A 24,479-nucleotide genomic window follows, 5' to 3' on the forward strand; every position below is an offset into this window, starting at 1 on the left:
TGTACAGCTCTGACTGTGAGAACTGTCTTCTTTATATTGAGTTAATGGGTGAGTAATGGGAGTAAGAAAGGAAGTTTCAAAAAGCAACACTGAATGAATTGTGGTGTGGCAAGTAGAGAACTATGATAAAAGAAATTGTAGGCTGGAATCAAAGAGGAGCTAAAAAAGCAGAGAAAATGATTTTCAAAGGTAGGAGAGGGAATTGGAAAGCAATGGAACAAATAGGCTAGATGGTAAAAAAAAGCATTTTTATCCTATGAGAAATCTGTGCATTTTATATGTGGTGTAATAGTTCACATATTTACTACTGAACCCTTAATTTGCCAGACACCAAAATTAAAAATGATAAATAAAATAAAGTCCCTGTCTTTGAAGAGTTTACAGCAAGGAAATATAATTACAATACAGCAACTGTGCCTTAACCATCAAATCCGAGGGCTTTCCCCCTAGTTCTCACTCTTAACTAAGACTCCTCTGCAACTCAAGAAGGTGATTACCACAGAGTAGTCATTCAATAGATACTGGATTAATCTGAATAACTCCTTGTCAAACTTTCCTGTCTTTATCTGTGGAACATCTCTCTCCTGGGCTCTTCTCTCCCCACTGACTGGTCCTTCCACCTATTCCCTCTCAGTCTCTTGCAATGGTTTTTCTTTAATCCTCTCTGAGATTCGGTCTCAACCTCTGTTCTTCCTTTATCCTTTTTCTATTGGCAAACTCATTCACTTTCAAGGCATCCATTGTAATTTTCAAGATATACAGCTCTAGTTCTGACCTTTCTCTCAAGCTCTTGTCTCATATCTCTAAATCCCATTAGTACATGTCCTTTTGTATGTCTAACATCTCAAACCTAAAAATGTCATTTTCACCTTCCAAAACCTGCTCTCCTCCCGTATTTTTCTTTTGTAGAGTCAGTCTCTCAAACCTTAGGCTTGAGACCTATAACCTCTTCCACCTGTGACCAGGAGTATCATTGGGATGGCAGGCTGGGTTCAGAATGCTCAATTTGGAAGAGATTTTTTTTTTTTTTTGTAAAGTATAACTGTCCTTAACAGGAAGCAACCTCACCTCTTGGATCTCAAACTGAAAAGATTTCCTAGAAGTGAAAAGCCCAGAATGCTTAAAAAGTCAAATGACTACAAAACATTTGAAACATCCAATTGAAATGATTTTTTTAAAGAAAGAAAATTTTAAGAGTTAATATTCCAAGCGTACAAAAGTACAGGTGATGATATATGAGCCTTGATATACCCATGTACCACACAGCTGTTAACTGGAACACCTGTGCACTCTTCCTCCCATCCTCTCTGAGGTAACAACAAATTTAGAGTTGTGTCTATTAGAATATGTGTTTTTAGACTTTACTACGGATGTATGCACCCATACACAATATACCACATTGTCTGAATGTTTGAAAATTTTGTGTTATGAATGCATAGTAGTGATGGTTGTATAAAAATATGAATATGCTCAATGCCACTTAACTGTACACCTAATAGTTAAAAAGATAAATTTTGTTATGTGTATCTCACAATTTTCAAAAATTATGTTATGGTATCATGCTGTACTCATTCTACTGCAACTTGCCTTTTTTGCCTTTTTTTCTGGGTGAGGATCAATGTTTTGGCCTAGAAATGTACCATCTTGATACATATAGCTCTGGTTCATTCATTCAAACTATTACATAGCATCTCCTTGTATTCTACATCACAATTTATTTACCTACCCCCCAGCAGACATTTAGGTTGTTTTCTACTGTTCATTATTATAAACATTCTACTTTATAGCTATGTTACAAACAGAATTTGTGGTTAAAAAAAATTGTTTAATAAAAACAGCTCAAAGAGATCAGAACATTAAAGATATTAGAACATTAAAATTACAGACTTTCCAAAATAGAAAACAGCTGTGTTCACTATCTCTACATATACTTAGGGATTTGACCAAATCCTGATTGTTTATTGAAAGTCTCCCCCATCTTGAGGTTTATTTAATTATTAAAACTTCACTTAGCATTTAAGCTTGACTAAAAACTTAATGGATTTTACAGAGTGCAGCTCTACTTTCCTTGTCAATAACCATCCTATTGCTAAAAACAAAAACTATAGCACAGTTAACTAAAGAGCTTCCTGAAAGCAACATTAAACCACCCACAACATTTGGCCTAGAAATGTACCATGTTGATACATGCAGACTCTTAGAACAAATAATAATTGGATGTGTTTATATTTCTCATTATCCTAGTTCAAGAAAAGTCTTAATGGGCCAATTCCTTAAGGTATGTAAGCTTCTCACTAAATACTGAGAAAGTTCTAGAGGCCATATGTAATTCAGCATTATTTAAAGTGGAAGCAGGGACAACAGCTGATTGCTGCTTTCTCACCAGTCTCTGAGGGCCTCATCTTGTTTTATTTCCCTCCCTACCCAATTCTACTCTGCTGACCACTGCTTTGATGTGTCCTGCTAGTTTAAACAGATCTCTTTATCTTTTACCAACTTCCCAACTCCTAATCAATCCTACATATTACTAAAAAAGAGAGATTTGTGCCTAAATTGCCTTAGCACAGGGCCTAGTCCATATATTCAATACATGTGAGAAATAAAAAATTCTAGAAACCAAGAGATCTCTGAAATAAAAGGGTTTATTGAGCCTTTACAGATACTAGCCAGAAAAGTGACTGAGTTCTGGGACAGGAAGTTTCTGCTTCACCAGCAGGAAGGCCAGTTAACAAAAACAACCTGGCCACCAGACTCAGGAAACAGGATTCATTTATAAGAGGTCTCAAGGAGAAAAGGTTCTTTAAATTCACACTGGCTACAGATAAGGAAGGCAAGATAATGTGAAGCAGGGAGAGTCTGGGGGATAGCTGGTTAGTCCACAGAAAAGCCTTGTGGATTGGCTGTTGATGGTCAGGCACTGTTCACGAGCAAAGGAAATGCAGTGGTTCTGGGAACCTTCTAGACGACTGATAAAATGACTTCATCCAGGATCATGGAGTTTCTGGTTAGCCACAGCCCATGGCTATTGACTAATGACCTCCCTTTGTCTCTCTCCCTCATTCTCCAGCCCTTTGTCACTTAAGTTTAGGATATTTCAGAATTTTTCCTTATTACATGTTAATTATTACTGTTGTTACCACAGTAATCTTTCTAAAGCATAATTCTAACTGGTCTACCATTTCTCTGATTAAAAGCTTTCAATGGTCCCCACTGACGACAAAGAGAGTGTGTTATACACAGGAGGCAGGAAAGTAAATAAAATGAGCAGCACCATTTTGGTCAAAGTTACTAGCTAAGATCCTGGCTTTGTCTCCATCTATTTAAGTGGAGGTTAAATTAACCTTTATAGAGCTCAAATTCATCATCTGTAAAATGGGTATAATGACATACTTCTCACGGTTGTCATAAGGACTATAGATTAAATAAGATAACATATGCATATGCACCTGGCATACACAGTAGTAATTTAACAAACAGACTTTTCCTTCTCTACAACTGAATTCCTAAACAAGTGAATTCCATCATCTAGTCTAAAGTACCTCTTTTCCATTACATACACACTTCTTTCCTTTTACATACTCTCGATTCAGCCTAACTTAGACCCCTCACCATGCTTGGAGCCTGCCTTGTGATTTCTTGCCTCTAAGCCTTTGTTTTGTTTTGTTTCGTTCTTTTGCTTATTCCAATGGTTTTGCTTTTCTCTTCAATTTCACAAAGCTAAATCCAGCCTTAACCTTCAAAGTCCATGTCAAACACTTCTCTACCCCCCAAAGCATTTTTTCATGTCACCCCTATGAAATGCACAACTTTAACTTCTTTCATTGCATTTACCATACCTGGCCCTATTTGAGAGTTCTATTTATGTGTCTTACAACCTCTACTTGAATGGATTGAGAAATAGAAATACAGGAACACTTTCCACTAAGTACCATATCTACCCAATTTTCTTTAGTGCTGACTGCAACCTACAAATCATATCAAAGAACAAGAAAAGCAGCCTCTGACATCGAGGAGCTAGCCTCGTACTATTTGCCAGGGCTTGGTGTTGCTATAAGTTGGTCTGGTACTCACCGTCACAGCTTGGTGTTCTCTTGTTAAACATAAGCAATTTCAGAACATCAACATCAGACAAGGCCATTCTATGACCATGATGGATGAAAAAATAAATAAATCCACTCTGTAATCTGCCTGAACACAGACAAAACGTGAATATTGTCCAAGCCAAAAAATATCAAATAGCATCCATTTCTGGATGAGTGACTGCTGTTTTTTCACTAATTACAGCTTTAGACTTTCTCTAGTTTGCTCTCCACTTAAACTCTAAGATACCCAGCCATAGAATCTGCCCCACTTGATGGTATCCAATTCAGAGCAAGCTCCACATACTTAAACCATGCTCAAAATCACCTAACACATGCCCAGATCCTGTAAGATCTTACTTATAGATCTCTCTTACTAACACTCTCTTACTGCGATGCCACATGCTTCCCTATGGTGTGCAATCTCCCTTGCTATGTGTATTCCTGGTGACTCTGTGGCTAAAGGTCAAACTAAGAACTTCCTGATAAAAGTCTAATATTTTCTTTATATTTGGGTCCCCTACAGGGTATGCTCTGGTCTTGCATGCAGTACACTTTGCTAAACTGGTCTGGATGACTCATACTGTGCCTGTTGGCCTTTACTCTTAAGATGCAGCCCAGTCACTCTCAGACCTAATAGTTTATTTCATTATTCTCAATGTTTTCAATTTTAGTTTTGAGAATAGAAAACTGCATTCAGAGTGACTGATCAAGGTGCTCTCATCATCCTGCTCCACACCCACTCACCTACAATTTCTGAACTTGAAAAAGTGCCTAATTTACATGCACTGACAGATTCTCAAACTGTCTCCTCTCTTCTTTGCACTTCAAAGTCGGAATTGATATTTCACTAGGAGACAAGAAAGGCTGAGGGGCCAAAATAATATATTCATCCTCTGACTCTTACATAACAAAACAAAGAGCAAAATGAAGATAACAAAAATGTATGCATGTGAATTATATATGTATTTATACATGTATACACACATATACATATACATACATACTTATTTTCACATTTCAGAGAGCTCAAGACTCAGTAAGCAGGCCACACTTGAGGAGAACATGGTGAGAAAAGGGTCTGAGCTATTCCAAAGGAACAGGGCTACTGGGGAAGAGCTGAAAAGGAACACTATTTGTAAGTATTCAAAGTGAGATGCTCACTGGAAAATATGGGCAGGCAGGGGCAGCAGGGCAGATGCCAGACATGACATTACTACGGAGGCACAGCCCAGCAGAGGCAGTAAGTAGAACTCTCTGAAGCCAACTCCAGCACAGAAGCAGCATGCTGTCATCCTAGAGGGCCTGAACTGTTCTGGCATCCATTCAAAGTCTACCAGCTATCAATGGAAGAACTGGTAGGTTCTTGACCTACTGTGCTGACATTCCATGTTCTACAGGTACATTAGGAGAGCAGGGGAATTGCCACTCTGGCCAAAGAAGAAACTGGATGGTGAAATGAAAGGAAAACTGTAGCAGAAAGACACCATGTTCATTTAGTATTGTATCAACAAATTAGGGATTGTGTGGCACAGGCTCTAGGAAGGCAGAATTAAGGAGTTTGGAAGACAGACACACAGTTCCTTGGTATGAGGCACTTTTTAAAAGGAAGGCTCTTAAATGCATTTCTGCTTGTGCTTTTCAAAACTTCGTAAGCAGGTAGGAAAGGCAGAGGAAAAAAGTGGATGTACAGGTAGTTCTAAAGGTACAGAGAAAAGAACAGAAAGACATACCAGCAATAAACACTGAATGAGTGGCAAGACTTGGAAGAACCATACCAGGAAGCCAAGGTCCAAAACAAACTAATATTTACAAAAAGGATAGCAAAAGCTAAAAGAGGTATTTTTAGAGCAAAAAGGCAATCTGTCTGATAAAATGTAATGCTGAGAAAGTAGAAATTCTCAACGTCTATTCTGCTTCCATATTCTCTACCAAAGAGAATGAATTTGGGTTAAATGAAAAATAAATAGTTAACAATCCTAAGAAAATTATAATAATAAAGTCCCAGATGGGAAAGGAGGATAAACTCAAGTCTATACACTAATTTTACCAAGAAAACAGGGAAAACTTGCAAATAATCTGAACTTGCAAATATCACTGAACTAAAGATAATTTTAAGAAATTATGTTGATAAGAAAGAGTCTTCAAAGAATGGAGATAGACAACTACTGTTTCAGTTTGCAAAAAGTAGAAGGAAAATGGCAGACTTTCCAAATCTAGAGAAATGAGTATGTTGTAGCTCTTGGGCTGGATTCTAAAAATGATTCTTCTATTTCTTGATGGAGGGGATGTGAGAGAGAAGAAACAATTTTTTTCTGATTATAAAACAAATGCTACCTATGGAAAGCTGAGAAAGTACAGAAAAGTGTAAAGAATAATAATTACCCATAATTCCATGATCCAGAAATACCATGTTAAAATGTTGCCCTATTTTTTTCTAGTAAATATCTAGTGAGTATATCTTTATTTTCACTTATAGCATAATTTTTCCATATCATTTAAAACTCTTCATGAATATAAATGTACCAGAGTCATAATAGTCCATTACATGGATGCATAATTTATGTAGCCATAAAGAATGTAGTAGTAATATGAAGGTGGTAATTGTTTACAAATGCTAACAGAGGAAGTTAGGATCCCTAGGAGCCAGCAATCATTAATTTACTCAATTCACTCATTCGTTCATTCATTAATAAATATTTGTCTACTCTGTGTAGGCCTAAAGCTGGAGATACAGCAGTGAACCAAACAAAACCTGCCCTTGTAGAGCCTCCTTTCTAAGTGGGAAAGGAGATAATAAATAAGGTAATGATAAATACTCAGGAGAAAAAAATTAAGCAGGCAAAGGGGATAGGATATGTTGGGGGGAAGTCAGTATTTTCACTGGAGTGGCCAGAGAAGGCTCAGGAGATGTCTTTGAGTAGAGTCCTAACGAAGTTAAAGGAAAGGCACTCAGATATCCAAGAAAGAGCACTTCAGGCAAAAGAAAGAGCAAATGCAAAGGCCCTGACATGGGAGATGCCTGGCAAATTCAAGGAACAGTAAGAAGGCAGGTAAGTGTGATCAAAGCAAAGTGAGAAAGAGGGAAAAGTTGAAGAAAATGGAGAAGATTCAGTAGGGCCTTTTAGGTCATGTACAGACTTTGTTTTTTCACCTGAGTGAGCCAGGAAACCACTAGAGGGTTTGGCGGAGGGGGAGAGACTCATGCTTTAAAAGGACCAGGATGGCTGCTGTTTTGAAAGTAGACTGAAGTGGGGAAGGAAGGAACTAGGCAGATCACAGTCTAAGACGGACAGAATAAGATAAGAGCAAAGCAATCAAGTGAGCAAGTGGCTGAATGACTACACAAAAGGTTTCAGTGTAGCCCTAAGAACAGTTCCAAATGACTGATACATTTAAAAAAATAATTTAAATGATCTATCAGGAAGACATGCTGATCAAATCAAGGGTGTAATTATGAAAAAAAATTATGAGGCAGTGTAAGAAATTTGAACACTGGATATTTACATTAAGGAACTTTTTTAGGTATGATAATGGTATTTTGGCTGTTTTAAGAAAAATACTTATTTTTTTAGGAATGTATACTCAAGATAAAATGATCCAATGTCTAGGATTTGCTTCAAAATAATTGAGTGCAACACGGATGGAGCTAGAGGGTAGTATGCTCAGTGAAATTAGCCAGGTGGAGAAAGACAAGTACCAAATGATTTCCCTCATTTGTAGAGTATAACAACAAAGCAAAACTGAAGGAGCAAAAACAGCAGCAGACTCACAGACTCCGAGAAGGGACTAGCAGTTACCAAAGGGGAGAGGTTGGAAGGGTAGGTGGGGAGGGGGAGGGAGGAAAGGAGAAGGGAATTGAGGGGCATTATGATTGGCACACATGGTGTTGGGGGGGTCACGGGGAAGACAGTGTAGCACAGAGAAGACAAGTAGTGACTCTATGGCATCTTGCTACACTGATGGATAGTGACTGTGGTGAGGTGTGTGTGGGGGGACTTGATAATATGGGTGAATGTAGTGACCACAATGTTGCTTATGTGAAATCTTCATAAGATTGTATATCAATGATGCCTTAATAAGAAACAAACAAAAAAATAATAATTGAGTGCATGGGAGGAAAGGAGGTGAAGATACACATGACACAAGATGATGGTTGTTGAAGCAGGAAATGGCTTCATTTCACTACTCTAACTTTATGTTTAAAAATGTCTTTCAAAAAGTTTTTAAAAAAAATCACGAATGGTATATAGCTGAAAGAGATGGTAAACAAATACAATGGATATAATAACGGATGCTCTGAAAAAATTTCAAGAGTCTAGAATTCTAGACCAAATTTAAACAGAGTGCGACAGGAAAGACAATAAAGTCCTATATTTGGTCCCAAAACAAAGTGCACAATACAAAACAGACAAAACCTAGATAAGCAGCTCCTATTTAAAAACAAAAACAAAACATATTATGATTCAGAGCAAGGTCAGCAAGTAAATGCTAAAAAGCTAAGCAATCCCCAGGATGCATTAAGAGCACAGAATTTTTAAAAGGAAGGTGGAGGGATGGCTCTTCTATGAGCTAACTGGCTTCCACTTGCTGTTACTTGCCTTCTAAGAGGGCTGTGTTGAGATTACTTGCAATTACGTAATATGAGGAATGGATGAAGGAGACAGAGATATCAATGGAGGGAAAAAAGACCGAAGAAGAGGACATTATGCTAGTCTTCAAATTCCTGAACTCATCATCTTTCCCCTTTAATCTGTTTCCTCTATTCCTATTTTGGTGAAAGGGATCACTATACTATCCACCTAAGCCAATAACCTGAGAATAATCCAAGATGCCTCCCTTTCTCTCACCTTCCACTTCTATTTTAAAATGTCTCTTAATATCGTTCTCTTCCCTTCTCCTCCATCCATTTACTCCTTCCTCCAGTACTCCTATTTCCCTTTGGGAATCACTCTCAATTCCAGAGTGATTAATCAGCATATTCTTTCTACCCACAGCACTGCAAGTAACTTAATTCAATCCATTAAGATGGGCAGATATGTCAGCTGGAACTACTGGGAAAGAATCTGGGGACTAGGGGAGTAAGAGTAAAGTGGGCCCAAAGGAAGAATTGAAAAGAAAAGACACACTCTTTTTCGGGACAATAGAATGGAAGATGATGTCTGGAAATACTGCAACTACTGCTGCTAGGCTGAGAGAGCAAAGACAGAGCCAACTTGGGAAGGAACCTAGAATAGACAAGGACACAGAAAATCGGATTGAAGCCTGCTTAGACTGTGAATCTCTGGATCAAACAATGCTGGAGGCTACAGCTAACACAAGGTCTTTTCATTTACATGAGACAATAAATTCCTTGTTTGTCTTCAGACAGTTCAAGCTGAATTTTCTGTTACCTGTCATGAGTACCCTAACTTAGACCAATGACACTGGCTTAATGATACCCACAATGTCTCAAATGGGCTACTTCAACAATCTTCTCCCTAAAGAAATCCTCACAATGCAAGCTCTAAACTGCTTACTGCCAAGGGTGTCCTTCCTAAAACCAGACTGGATGTTTCTCTTCTACTTACAAACTTAACAATGGCCTTTTCTACCTCTGGAACAAAATTCACACTCCTTAAGCATGGCAGAAAAAAATCTTCAGTTTGGCCACTACCAACTTCTCTAGTCTCGTCTCACAACTCTAAGGCTATTTCAAGGCTCCGGTTGGGGAAAGGGGTTGCTCAGGGTTCCCTATGCCTGGAAAGCCCTTCTTAATATGGCTGATATAGAACACTTTAAGAGTTACCACCTCAATTTTAGCTAAGGAATGCAAAATTGGCTTAATGTCCAAAAATCAATTATGTAATATACCATATTAATAAAATGAAGGACAAAACCCCATAATCATCTCAATAGACATAGGAAGAGCATTTGACATAATTCAACACCACTTCATAATAAAAACACTCAACAAACCAGGAACAGAGGAAGTTCCTCAAATTGATAAATGGCATCTACAAAGAAACACACAGCTAACATTATACTTAATGGTATGAAAGCCACCTTCTGTAAGATCAGGAAAAAGACAAGGATGTTTAGTCTTACTACTTCTATTCAACATCGTGCTAGACATTCTAGCCCAGGCAGTTAGGCAAGAAAAATAAAAGGAATGCAGATTGGAAAGAAGTAAAAGAAACTATCTCCATTTGCAAATGTCAGAGCATGTATTAAGCTAATAAACAATTCAGTAAGGTTGTAGTATACAATATTGATACATAAAAGTTAACTGTACTTTTATACACTAGTAATGAACAATGTGAAAACAAAATTTACAATTCAGTTTACTATAACATTAAAAAGAATAAAATACTTAGGAATATATTTGAAAAAATAAGAGTGTACACTGAAAACTACAAAATTCTTTGAAAGAAATTAAAGACCTAAATTTTAAAAAATCCTGTGTTCATAGATTAAAACACTTAATCTTGTTAAGATGGCAATACTCCACAAATTGATCTATAGATTCAACACTATCAAATCCCAGTTGGCTTTTTTTTTTTGCAGAAACTGACAAGCTAATCCTAAAATTTATATGGAAATACCAGATCACAGGACTCAGAAATTTTAAGAACAAAGTTGGTGGACTTATATTTCACAATCTCAAAACTTACTACAAAACTGAAGGATAGGTATATCTGATATATACATCAATGGAACAGAGCTTAAAGTCCAGAAAAACTCTCACATTTATACTCACCTGAATTTCAACAAGGGTGTCAGAATGAGTCAATGTAAAAAGAAAAGTCAGCAAGTGGTGTTGAGACCAATGTATATTCACATGAAGCTGGACTTCTACCTCATGCCACATATATAAAAATTAACTCAAAATGGACCAAAGACTTAATATAAGAGCTAATAATATGAAACTTGAAAATACAGCCATAATTTTTTACTACCTTGGATTTGGCAATTTTTTTAGATACATCACCAAAATCAGAAGCAACAAAAGAAAAATGAATAAACTGACTTCATTAAATTTAAAACTTCTCTTCCTAAAAGGAAACCATCAAAAAAATGAGGACAACCCACTGAATGGGAGAAAAAATATGCAAATCATATCTGATAATGGACTTATATCTGAAATATACAAGGAACTCTTGAAACTCAACAAAAAGATAAGTAACCCAATTTAAAAATGGGCAAAAGATCTGAATAGACATTTCTCCAAAGAAGATAACAGTCAATAAACACACGAAAAGATCCTCAATGTAATAACAGTCATCAGGGAAACACATATAAAACCACAATGAGACACCACTTCATATCCACTAGGATGGCCATAATAAAAAGGTAGACAATAACAAGTGCTGGTAAGATGTGGAGAAACTGGAATCCTTGTACACTGCTGGTGGAAATGTAAAATGGTGCAGCCCTTTTGGAAAACAGTCTAGCAGTTCCTCAAAAGGTTAAAAATAATCATATGACCCATAAATTCCACTCTTAGTTCCAGCCATGCTAAGATGCTCACATTTCTCAAATATATATATCCAAGAGAAATGAAAATATGTCTACACAAAAATTTGTACACAAATGTTAATAGCAGTACTATTCATAAGTGAAAAAATGTAAACTCAAATATTCACCAATAAATGAATAAATAAAATGCAGTATATACACATAATAGAATTTTTTCAGCCATAAAAAGTAATGAAGTATTGATATATGCTACAACATGGATGAACCTTGAAAATATTATGCTAAATGAAAAAGCCTGTCACAGGAGATCACATATTATATGACTCCATTTATATGGAATGTCCAGAACAGAAAAACCTATGGAGATTGAAGGTAGATTCATGGTTGTCTATGGCTGAAGTTGGGGTGAGATGTGTTGAAGGGTGATGGTTAATGAGTATGGAGGTTTTTCTGTGGTGGGGAGGGAATAAAATATTCTAAAATTGATCACGGTGATGGTTGCACAACTCTGAATATACTAAAAACCAATTAATTGTACCTTTTCAGTGGATGAATTGTATGGTATGTGAATTATGTATCTTAAGAAAGTTGTTGGAGAAAAAAAGGACTCTTCTCCTCTATGACACTTTTCTTGCCCCCAGTAAAACTCACCATTCTAACCTTGTGTCTCCACCATTGGAGAACCTGCAAGGACTTGAGTACCTGCAACTGACACTATTTTTGTCTGTTTTTGTCTTTTTTTTTTGGCACTTTTTGATGTCCATTTTTTTTTTACTCTTTCTCAGGCAGATTTGACTCATTTTTTTTTTCTTGGAATCCAGTTTCTGCACACTTCATGTGTACTACATGAAAAGGTGCATCACCAATACTTGCCTAAAGATTATCCTAACAGCTATCATGTGGAAAAGGGACTGTGCTTGTTTCACATACTCCAATGGGCAATAATGGAATCTACAATGACACAAATTTTAATAATTTGCAGAAAATCAGGGCTGTCCTTTTCTTCAAAGCCAGGGTTTCTGGTTTCTCAGATCTGATACTCAAATACTGAATGCATGTATAAATAGTATGTGCGTTTTTCCAGGGAGCAAGTCCGTTTGAGGTATGTAACCCCAAAATGGTTAGGAGTCACTGTCTTTAAATGTCAGTATACTAGGGCAGAAATTTTAGTTGGCAAATTTCAGTAACTGGAATATATCATTCAAGGTAAGTCATACAATCTAGGCAAAAACTTTAGTGACTGATGCAAAAAAAGATAATTCATGATATTAGTAGCTTCGTAATATTACTCATTTAAAAGTATTTATTGACTGCTATTTTGGCCAGGTACTAAAAAAAAGTGGGAAACAAGACAAAGTTCCTGCCTTCAAAGTTCCTGCCTTATGCTCTAGAAGGTAAAAATAAAAAAATGAATAAACAAATAAGAAAATTTTCTATCATATAGTAATTCCTACAATAAAACAAAACAGCATGCATGGTGGAACAGGGAGTGATGGGAGTGGAATGAGTTATTTTAATACGGTCCTTAGGGAAAGTCTCTCTGAGAAAATTACATTAGAGCTAAAACTTGAATGATAAGCTGAGGGGAGAACACTTCAGGAATAAAGAGAATTAAGAGAACACAAAGTTGTAAGATGAGAATGCTGAATACCAGCACTTTAGTTTTCAAGGATAAGAGACACATCTAATCTCCACTCTAAACAACAACTCAAAAGAGTGTCTCCCACTCTCACTCAATAGAAGTTACTCAAGATAATTCAGCATAATGGGAATTCAATTCAGTAAAAGCACTGTTTTAGAAGAATATTTACTGTTCAAGACAATGAATTTACTCCTCTTCAAGGCATACAACATCACTAGACAAAGTGAGTAAAACCTCTTTGTAATTTTATAATAAGACAAAAAAAATAAGAACGTGAAGATTTCTTAGAAGTCACTTCGAGGTAGATAGTTTCACAAGCATAAAGATTATCAAGCAAATTCTATCAACAAAATTCTGGGCTCAATCTGCCCTCCACCCCTAGGGCTTAGTGCTTTGCATTTGTAGTATTTATAATCTATGAAGGGCAAGGGGGTGAAACTCCGGCTAGTGTGCACGAGTTAGAGGGATGTGAATTTCAGTTCAAAAGGAGCTGTCCAACAATCCACAGGTTGAACATTTAGTGGTAGTGTTTGGAGTCTCTAAAACCATGTCTTAAGGATGTTACAGAGACAACTTAGAAGAGAAACTCATCAACAGAACTTCATGATCTATAGAGAATTGTTCTAGTTCTTTCTCCCAGCAGTTGGCATCCATGCTTTTACATCCATCATGTAAAAGCTCCAAAAGGCAACGAACAAGGTGGATTTTTAAACACCACATACATGCCAATAACAAATTACCAAATACTTAATTCAGTAAAGGGAATGTAGTGATATGTTCATCTCAGTAATTGAAATCTGGATTACTTCATCTTCGTTTTATTTAAAAAGGCATAAAAAGAACCTGAGGCAGTGAACAACCAACACCAAATTCAAAGTACACAACGAATTAAGGTTAACAGTGCCAACTTTAACTGCCTTTATCTAATATAAATGCATAACTGAGAGCACTCGGAGACCTTAAAAAAGAGGAATCCAAGTGGGAGTCCGCCTGACTCAAAGCCCCTGAATAGATGGTGACAAGCTGAGTTACGCAAGGGAAGGGCCATCAATGGGCGTCAGATGCTACCTAGAGGATGCTTGGCTTGCATGCATGCATTCCCGGCCCTTTCTGGGGCTGCTCGGGAGGGACCCTAGCCCGGTGGAGTTGGGCCGCTGCCCACTGATGCCAGAAGACCCTCGGGGCTTGGCACTTCCCAAACGCTGCCCGGTCCCCTTCTCTGGCCCTTTTCGCGGATATGTAGGCAGGGACCGAGGACCCTGGAGACCCCCCACTCTGAAACAGCTTTCTGGAGCCGGGCGGCCTAGGGAAGCCGGCCTGCGCTTACCTTCGGGCGCCGGCGGCGGCTCCTGCCGCTTCCCGCGGGACAGGAAGGCCTTGGGCAGCAGCAGCGACACAGCCAGGACGAGCCCCGAGGCCAGGGCCACCCTCTGCACTGTGGAGTACGCCATGGCCGCCCGCCCGACCTCAGGTACTGAGGCCGGCCCGAACCGGAACCGGAACCGCCGCGCCTGCGGCCCCTCGAGCCAACCGCGGGCTGCACGGACGGCGCCGCGCGAGGGACAAGTGCGCCAGGCGCCCGCGCCCGCCACCGACCTGCGCGGTCGCGCGTCCTTGTGGAGGGTACCCGTGCCCTCCCATCTGTACAATTTCGGGTCTCCTGCCTCTGCCTCCTTACCTGCGTCCACCTGTGCATCCTACCGCCTAAACAAATGACAGGCCTGCCTGTCTCTCCATCCCCGCTTTCCTCAACGGCTCGCTAGGTCATCAATTTACTCATTACTGCAAGGCACTCACAGGCTTCCAGCTTCCACCTGTGTCCCTCGCACCCATCCTCCATCTGCCGCCAAAGGAAATAATGCCAGAACGCAGGGCTAATGACCTTTCTCCACAGCTAGAGCCTTTCAAAAACTCCTCTTTATCCTCAGAAAAACAGTCAAACTTCTTTATATGACTTTGAGGCCCTGCATAATCTGGTCTTACCAATGCTCCATACAAATTCGCTATTTTCTTCAGTTTGCAGGCAATCTTGTCTTGTGCCCTTTAACTGGAAAATTTCTAATGCCATCTCTACCTGCTAAAAATTTCTCTGAAGAACAGTTGAAAAATACTACCCTTATGAAACTTTTTCAGTCAGACTTTCCTTCCTCTGTATCCCCACAGTGTGTCCTTACTGCCTGTCTTGCCAGTGGGTTTCAGCCATGGGCAAGTTCACTATGGATTCAGTGAGACTGAGGAATGACAATGGAACGGTTTTGGGGTAAAATGGTTTATTACCCAGCTTTGTTCTCCTGGGCCATAGTTAGAGCACTAGAGTTACATCTGCATCCAAACAGACCTGTTCTCCTCCTTCATCTCTGCTCTGCCCAGAACACTGGGCAGAGCTCTTCCTAGAGTGTGACTCAGTCAATAACTTATTGCCTGTGGGTGTGGAAGCAGTAGCCTAGCAGCAGGCCAGTTACATCATCAAGTAGTGTAAGTGCAGGCAAGGATCCTAGCCGCAGGAACTACAGTTTTCCCCACACTAGGATATACTGTTGACTTTCTTCTATGGCTTACACTAGTGTGGGGAAAATGAACTAAACTACTCAGAGATGTATTTAGCCTGCTGCTAGGCTAATGCTTCCATACCCGTAGACAATAAGCTATTATTGCCTGAGTCACTATATAAAGAGCTCTGCCCAGTGCTCTGGGAGGAGGCAGAAATGGAGGTGGATTATGGGCCTGTAGACTGCTGAATGCAGATACGGTTCTTAGTGCCTGACCTACCACTGGGAGAATAAAGCCAGGTATAAACCCTTTTACCCAAGAACGTTGCATTGTCATTTCTTGGTCTCACTGAATCCATAGTGAACTTGCCTGGGTCTGAAATCCTCAGGCAAAACAATGAGTTACGCTCAAACTTGATTTTTACTGATGACAGATCTTGAATCCAGAAAGCACAGTAATCAGAAGGCTTGGGAAGTCAGAGAGGGGTAGAAAATGGGGTCAACATAAGGTATGTGCTGAGCTGAGCAATATGAAGATGAATGGTCATCTAGAAGATTTGAACTCAGGATGGTGACCAAGGTGAAGAGACAGGGTCATGATCTCACTAGTCCTGGAAGTAGCCTAGAGCAAAGTAGAAACACAAAGTTATAGTCCTGATGATTTAGCTGGGGCCATATTCTTTGTTGCAGCCAGCTGAGGTGTGGGCTTGGTGGAGAGAGGAGCCTCCTCTGGAGGGCAGAGCTTTTAGGCAGCTCATGGAGATGTGAAAGCCTGGGATGAGGCCTGGCATGGCCGCTCTCTGGTGGGTGGTGGTATGGGGCAGCGGTACATTATGATTCCAGACCTCTTGAGAAACTCAGGTCTTACCCCTGACATGAGGGCTCAGTTTTTTCACAAAGTATCAGTGGAGAAGAGATCTCAGATGTCACAAGCTAAAGAAGGAGCCAATAACAAGAAAGTAGAGACGACAAGTATAGCCCATTCTGTATGGAGCCTGGTTGGTAAGAAAAGATGAATGGTACAGTGACAACTGGTGGGTGTCTGAGGGTTGTGGAGGGGTTGTTTTTTTTCTAAAATAAGAAGAGACTTGGGCATGTTTATACATTCAGGGGAAAACATTAGAAAAGGAGAGAGAGAAAATACAGGAACAGGGGGACCAGCGTCAGGACAAAGTCCAGATTCTGGAGCAGACATGAGGGACAGACATGACGGAACTCAGCAGTAGGGACGAACTTAGAGGAAAGGAAACAGGAGTGAGTTCATGTGCACATAAAGGGAGTAGTGTAGGGACAGCAAGTCAAGGGTGTCCATTTCTCATTGCCTCAGTCTTTTTGGTAAAGGATATGGTCAGGATTATCTCAGAACAGGTATGTTGGGAGAGGACTTATTGAGGGTGGTGAAGGTTTGAAAACAGGATAAGAGATGTTCAGATATCACTCCAGCTTAGCAAAGGTGCTCCCTTTGGGGCTAAATGGCAGCCAGGGATTACCTGTTCTCTCCCTGGAGACTAAGAGAATCTTCTAAGAAGCACTTTCTGGGTAGCACTTAGCATCCCCTGAGACTGGCAGCCTCCAAGGAGCCTGTGCTAGAAGACTACGGAAGGCAGGTGAGGGAGGAGAGACTGGAGAGGCCCTCAGCGAATAGTTAGCTAAGCAGTCTTGTTATAGAACCAAACAGAAAACTGAGATCTGCAAGGGTGGGGGGATTTGCAGTGGATCACGCTGATGATTAGTGGCTGCAGGGATTGAAACTCCAAACTCCCAGACCAGGCTTCTCTGTGCACCTCAGATGGTCCCTGCAAGCGTGCCAGTTTTTTTGGATAGTAATAAAGAAATAGTCTTCAAAGACAACAGCTAGACCCTTCCTTTGCTGAATTTAAGAAATCTGTGGCTCACCTGTGCCTTATTCCTATCTGACAGCTTGTGGGGAATTGTCCCAGAATGTTTCTCACAGTGAGTTGGAAGACTTGGTTCATGAAATCAACCCTAACATCAAACTTCCTTTAATATTGGGCAGTGGTTGAATTCTTATAGGATAGAAGGGGGATTGAGGGAAATATAATTCAAGGCATTTACTTATAAATAATTATGAAATAAACTTCTCCTAGGATTGAATTGACAGTTGTTTCTTCAGCTCCTAAAACTGAGGTCTTCCTGGAAGACAAGCACAGGAGGAACTGAAAGAAGGGGTAGAGGACAGAGGAGAGCTTACAGAAGGTATTTGGAGGAGGAAGAATTTCAAACTGGGAAATAGAAATAAGGTAGGGTAGAAAGCAGGGTTGGGGGGAGAAAGTAGATGAAGAAGGAGACCAAGAAGGAAAAGAATGGACATGAAATAGTAGCCTTTCCATACATTCCCTGCCCAGGCTCCCAGATCCCACACAGACAAGGTTCATATTCCTGGGTCCAAGCTCTGGACCCTTCCCTGCTCAAAAGCCTTCGGTGACTGCCTTTTGGCTGCCATTTTAGGTCTCAGCTCATTGGCCTCCCTTTCAAGGACCTGGATCATTCATCCTCTTGCCACAAATCATGCCCTCCCCTCTGGACCAGCATGAGCTGTTTATGCCTCTCACAGGACACTCAGTTACCCAATTTCCTTCCCTTCTCCCTTTTTGCAGCCAATCTTTCCTAAAATAGAAGGCCCAAACAAATCTGAACCTCTTCCAGGAAGCTCTCCTGGATACTCCAGCCCATGCTGACTCTTCTTTCCACTGAATCCCTGTGGACACTGTTTCTCATGGGTTCACTGGGCCTTTTCACCTGGTCAGGAACCCCAGGAGGATAGGATTGTGTCTTCTCCCCATGGCATGAACTGGTTTATAGTAGGAACTTAGTAAGGAATGAGGTTGCTTGTTTCACAAACACATACTGATTCTGCCACTGCTCCAAGGAACTATACATCTTTCTAGGAATGAATGATAAGTGTTCCCTTAAAGAGCCACTCCAAAAGATACAAACTTCCAGTTATAAAATAAATAAGTCTGGGGATACAAGGTATAGCCTGGTGACTATGGTTAACAATACTGTATTATATATTTGAAAGTTGCTAAGAGAGTAGATCTTAAAAGTTCTCATTGTAAGAAAAAAATGTACAACTGTGGTTACAGACATTATACATGGTGATCATTTTGCAACATATACAAATATCAAATCATTGTTACATGTCAATTATATCTCAATTTTTAAAAGTCATGGTTAAAAAAAGAATGACCCCAAAGAGTATCATTTCAAAAAGCTGCTCACCATAGGTCATTCTGCTTTATCCACCAAATTTGCCCCCTACTGACTGTGTGGTTAATTTCATGTGTCAGCCTGACCTGGGCCACAGTGCCCAGATATGTGGTCATACATTATTCTGGATGTTTCTGTGAGGGTGTTTTGGATGAGATCAACTTTAAAATTGGTAGAATTTGAGTAAAGCCGGTTGCCCTTCATAATGTGGGTGGGCCTCATCCCTTCAGTTGAAGGCCTGTGTAGAACAAAAGACTGACCTCTCTGAGGACGCAAGAATAGTGCAGAGAAGGTTTTGGGCTTGTACTGCAGCATCAGCTCTTCCTGGGCCTCAGTCTGCCAGCCCACCCTGAAGATTTTGGACTTGCCTAGCCTCTATTACCATGACCCAGTTTCTTAAAATACATCGATCTCTCCTTCTCTCTCCACACCCACAATACATCCAATTGGTTCTGTTTCTCTGGAGGACTCTGAGTAATACAGTGACTTTGGTTATTTCTGAAAGTGTAATTTCCCCTATGATTGAGGCTTTTCCATCCCAGAGGACTTTCCAAGGGAGTACTTTGATCTCTGAAAACAATTCTAAAGAAGATCCTATAACGAACGAGAGCAGCCAGTGGAGAGTCATGGACCCTTATAGTAGGCAGGGAATTGGGGCAGGTAGCAGGGAAATGAGACCTAAGTACCCAGAATTCTAAGCAGAAGAATTAACTCCTGTAACTCCAAAGCCCAAAAGGAAGAGCCTAATGAAGGAAGGCAGGAGATGGGACAGATTGTACACAGTGGGTATATTGGACCAGGGCCTTGAAAAATGTATATTTCCATCAAGGATAGGGAGGAATGTGTTAAATACCTATTAATTGTGGATGTCCAAAATCTGTTGAATACCCTTTCTTTGTCTGATGTTATCCACATCCAGAACCTCATATTCTCAATGTAGAGTCCAACAAACTCTATATCTTGCCACTAGGGTACAGGTACATAACTCTTTCCCCCAATCAGAGATACCCATACCTGACTTTGGTTTGGAAGTTATCTATGAGAGGAAATGACAATGCCTGGGCTACCTTTTTTTGATGGCTGAAGGCGACAGCAGAGGTGGGATGTTCCAGCAGTTGGTGGTGACCATGAGCAGTTTCCTCACAGACCGAACAGAACCCTGCAGGTCTGGGTAAGGGCAGCAGAGCCCCCTTGGGAGGCCAGTTCTGTAGCGCGGTTCTGTGTTGTTCCAAGCTCCATAGAGAGCCCTGGTTTTCTCACCTGGGAAATAGAGATAGTGCTGCCTCCCTCCCCCAAGCTAGCAACTGTGATAGAGCCTGGAAGGCAACTGTGAGATGGAAACAGCAGTAGCTGCAGCTCTTTGAGCTGCAGGTATAAGGGAGGAAAACTGGAATCAGGAAAGGGGAGACAGTTTTGGAAGAAAACCTATAGGGAGGAAGCCTCTAGAAGGCTTAATCCCATTGGGTTTTCTAGAGGTTTAAAGCTTTACCCATCTGGGACTGGGGAAGCGAAGGTTGGGATCATGAGGACTCAGGCTTCCTGGTAGTGAGGGTCAAGGTGATACTCTCCTTGCCACTGCCCTGCCAGCTTCCCTCACTGGCCCCTGCCCCTGGCAGACACAGAGCAGAGAGGTCACAGTTGGATACGTTGGGCCATTCTGTCTTGAATGAGAAGACATCGTTTTTGGCTCCAATTAATTAAGCAAACTGATAGAAATTCCCTGCTTAGGTCACACTTTGCATATCCATAATCTCTTCACTACATTTTCTGTATACTTTACCCCTGGGTAAAAAATTGGTGAGCATTTAAATGCTTCCTCACATAATCTTCTAAAGCACACTCTTGCATATAAATATTCATGCCACTGCCAAAACATTTGCAAGCTTTCCCCAAAGGTGAAATGTGTGTAATGTACTTTGTCTTCTGGGTATAAATATTATCCAATACATTTTGGTTAATATGAATACACTAATTATTCCTGTAACCCTTTTAAAAAGGGTCATCTTCATGATGTGAATTTTTTAAAAATGTAATTACAGTAATTGGATACTTAATCTAATTAAAATTTGCTTTATCTTTAATGGAAATTTTTCTAAAGAGGCAGAATGACAATTGGCTTTTTGATAATGACTGTTTTCTTTTGCTGAGGGATCAAGTTGGTGCAAACTAGAGAACTAGGCAATTTTGTGTCTGTCAGTAGCCTGGTCACTGGGCAAAGCCAAGCAGTCTTTCTCCTTATTTACCTTGGTAGGTAAATACCTCAGCTTCATTTCCCTTCAGGTGGAAAATGGGAGGGATTCTCTGCACGTTCTTTCCAAGGTATCCCAGTGGGATTAAACTTCCGTTGCTCCAGCTGCAACCTGATCATTCACACACCCATTTGGGGGCCTCCTCTCCTTCAATGTCTCACTTTCCCAATCCCTCATCATGTTTCTTGAAATCATCTTCCAAATAGAACCCAAACTCTTGCCTTGTAATCTGCTTTGGGAGAGCCCACACTAAAGCAGATGCAAAGGTGGGGTTTCCAGGAAACTGTTTTCTCCACCATATGCAATAGGCCTATTGTCCAGAGGAGGAGTGAGTAAAGCCAAGAGAAATAAGCAGAAATGAAGCATATGGAGAGCAAGCCTGGTGGTGGTGAATTCTGGCTTCACCCCAAAGACTCCTTGCTCCTGCTTCTCCTTTGATTCTGTGACCTGAAGCCTCCCCAGACATGTGAACCAGAACATTCCTCCCATTTGTGTGTGTGTGTTAAGCTTGAGTTCAATTTCTATCTCTTGCAACTGAAAGTATTATGACTCTTGCAAAGAATGAGTTTGCCTGCAAACTACTACTAGTATGCTACTACCATCACTGCTACTGTTATTATTAAGTGCATATTGTTATTATTCAGTGTCTGACCTGCTTTCAGAAGGCACTATGGATCAAGGATCTAGAGCCTAGATAAAAGTCACAAAAGAAGCCAATTTAATTCTACCTAAATTTCCTCCCTTTTGTCTTTTTTCATAACTTGATTGGGTTGATATCCACTTTCCCTCTCACTGGGAGCTATTTATGCCATCAGTAAGTATGTCTTCACTGTCTTCCTATTGATCACTAACAGTGAACAATTAAATAGTATTGTTTTGCTTAATGGTCATGGTGGTTTTGCTGTAATTTTGTTACCAAATCTGAGTGGCATAGACAAATGGTTCAGCTTGAATGCCCCGGTCAGGTTGGAGTCATGGCAGACTTTGACTGGCTGCAGGACCACACGAGGCTGTCCTGGGCCTTGGTGCTTTTGCCTTGATGGGATCTGTCCTCTATAAAACATATTTTAAATTACATTTTATGACAGCATTACTAAAAAGACAAATAGGTTAATATTATATATTAAGACATTTTTACCTAAAAATTCATTTTTCCTTCTGATTTTAAGAGAGAACATTTTAATAATATGGCTCCTGCTTTGTTTTTCATAACACATAATAGTTTTTAATTGTATCAAGCATCATAGAAGCAATATGTTGCTATTTTTAGAAAAGTTGCCAGTAGATGTTTCTGCATTCTAGGGGTGGTGAAAGACTTGATCTGGCACAGAGAAAATGCTTCCATAAATCTTCTGGTAAATCTGAGTAGGATTTGACACAATGAGGATTAAGGGGCTTTTCAGAATAAACTCAGACAGTGTTTTCCTTCAATAAGAGGTTGTTACATTGTAAAATTTGGGACTTCTTCCAGTGGCCCAGATGTAAGAATTTGACAGCCGTGGGACTGGGGAAGAGAGGGCAGGGTGTGGAGGCCTGTGCTTTGTGGAGGTGCTAGGCCTATACAGTCAGCCAGGAAAGAGTTCCCTGTATGGGAGATGCCTGGTGGGCTATGGCTTTAGTAAGGTGATGTCCAGATTTTCCTCCTGTACTGTGTTCCTCCTACGGTTTCATCAAGACTTCAGAAAAGTCTGTGACAATGGGCCCTGTCACTGGTGCTTGGGAAGAAGGGAGGGGACTGGCTCCTGCTTGGAGCAAGCAACTCTCAGCTTATAAGGCCAGGGCAGAGGTGGCAGCATTGAATCAATAGAGAATGCTAATCCCAGCAGCCCAGGTGACTAGAAATAATGAGAGTGGAGGGCCACAGGTCAGCCAGGTAAAGCAGAGAAGCAGGCTGCAGCATGTCCAGTCAAGAATGCTCTCAAGAGAAAGGCTGTTTCTCCCCAATGCACTGAAAGACAGTGATCCTTGAAGGAAAACAGAGAAACACTGGACCTTGCTATTGCATGCTTAGGGGTCTCCAAGCAGCCAGAGTTTGCAAATATTTTCTCCACTATATGGAATCTCCTTTCTGAGCCTATCTCCTGTGACATCTCTTTGCTTCCAGCTCCGTCACACCATCCCCCTTGCTCTCACTCACACAGGCCTGCGCAGGCAGCACCACCCTGGGCTTTGTCACTTGTTCTCTCTGCCTAGGATGCTCTTGCCTCAAACATCTGCCTGGCTCGACCTCTCACCGCCCTCAAGTCTTTGCTCAAATAGCACCTTTCTCAGTGAGACCTTGACTGGCCAACCAGTTTAAGGCAAGGCATACTTTATCCTCCTGCCCTGCTTTATTTTCTTCCATGGCAGCTGTCTCAGCCAGTTTGGACTGCCACAACAAAAGCGACATAGACAGGGCGGCATGTAAACAGCAGAACTTCGTCTCCTGCAGTTCTGGAGTCTGTAAATCTAAACTCAGGGCGCCAGCACATTTGGTATCTGGTGAGAACATGACTGGGCCCTCACCTGGTGGAAGAGGAAAGGGAGATCTGTGGGATCTCTTTTATAAGGGTGCTAATCCCATTCCTGGAGCTCACCACTCAGATTTGGTTGTCTCCCAGAGGCTCCACCCGCAAACACCATCACACTGGGGGCTAGGTCTCAACCTACAATTCTCAGTGGGGAACACAAACATTCAGTCTCTAGCAGCACTTATCACCTACAGCTTATTGCTTCCTTTTCTCTCCTGCCTCCCCTCGAGAGCATGAGCTGCACGAAGGCAGGAAATGTGGTCTGTTTTGCAAGAGTTCAAAACAGTGCCTGGCACATAGTAGGCTTCAGTAAATACTCTTTGGATGGATGAATGAAGATGACAAAGTCTAGATTCTACAGATAAAGTGCTTTGAAGAAGCTTCTAAACTGACTGAAAATAAGTTTACAGGCATATTATACACCAGGTGAAAACTACAATTGGGTAAATGAAGTGGGAACAGGTTTACGTTGATGACCAATTGTCCACAGTCTCATGTCCAGCCTAGATGGTGCTCACTGGATGGTTTTTAACTGGGGTTCTGTAGAAACACAGGTGCTACAGGGTTTCCATCAATGTTTGTTCTTAATTTTATTTTCAAATATACTTTTGGGAATGATAACATACTCTAATGCAGTATATGTTAACTTTGAATATATTGACAATTTCTGATGTATTAACTGGTATTGTCAGGTTAACTCAGTTTTTAAAAAGCAGAACCTAAAAATAAAGGTTCTTCTGCCATTTCTAGAAATATATTTGGATTTCTTATCAATGTGTCCATGGAAGATTATAAATTTGGGGTTCTTCATTTGTGACAAC

The 24,479-nt window shown here is 40.5% G+C and overlaps 1 protein-coding gene across 12 annotated transcripts in view; it reads right to left on the reverse strand.

Annotated features, from left to right (window-relative positions):
* Nucleotides 1-14,694, reverse strand: part of RIC3 (RIC3 acetylcholine receptor chaperone) — a 56,151-nt gene extending 41,457 nt beyond the window's left edge. For 5 of the 12 annotated variants that reach the window (XM_037026337.2, XM_073216120.1, XM_073216119.1 and 2 more), the window contains exon 1: nt 14,507-14,645. Coding sequence is in view for 6 of the 12 variants with exons in the window: in XM_017651084.3 (XP_017506573.3) it covers nt 14,507-14,630 (124 nt within the window). In the remaining 6 variants the exon portion in view is untranslated. Of the gene's footprint in view, nt 1-14,506 lie in introns of all 12 variants that reach the window. The other 7 variants (XR_001851778.3, XM_073216117.1, XM_017651082.3 and 4 more) reach the window with 4 other exon arrangements.
* Nucleotides 14,695-24,479: the final 9,785 nt, after the last annotated feature.

Source organism: Manis javanica, chromosome 11, assembly GCF_040802235.1.
Source record: "Manis javanica isolate MJ-LG chromosome 11, MJ_LKY, whole genome shotgun sequence".
Classification (NCBI taxonomy): domain Eukaryota; kingdom Metazoa; phylum Chordata; class Mammalia; order Pholidota; family Manidae; genus Manis; species Manis javanica.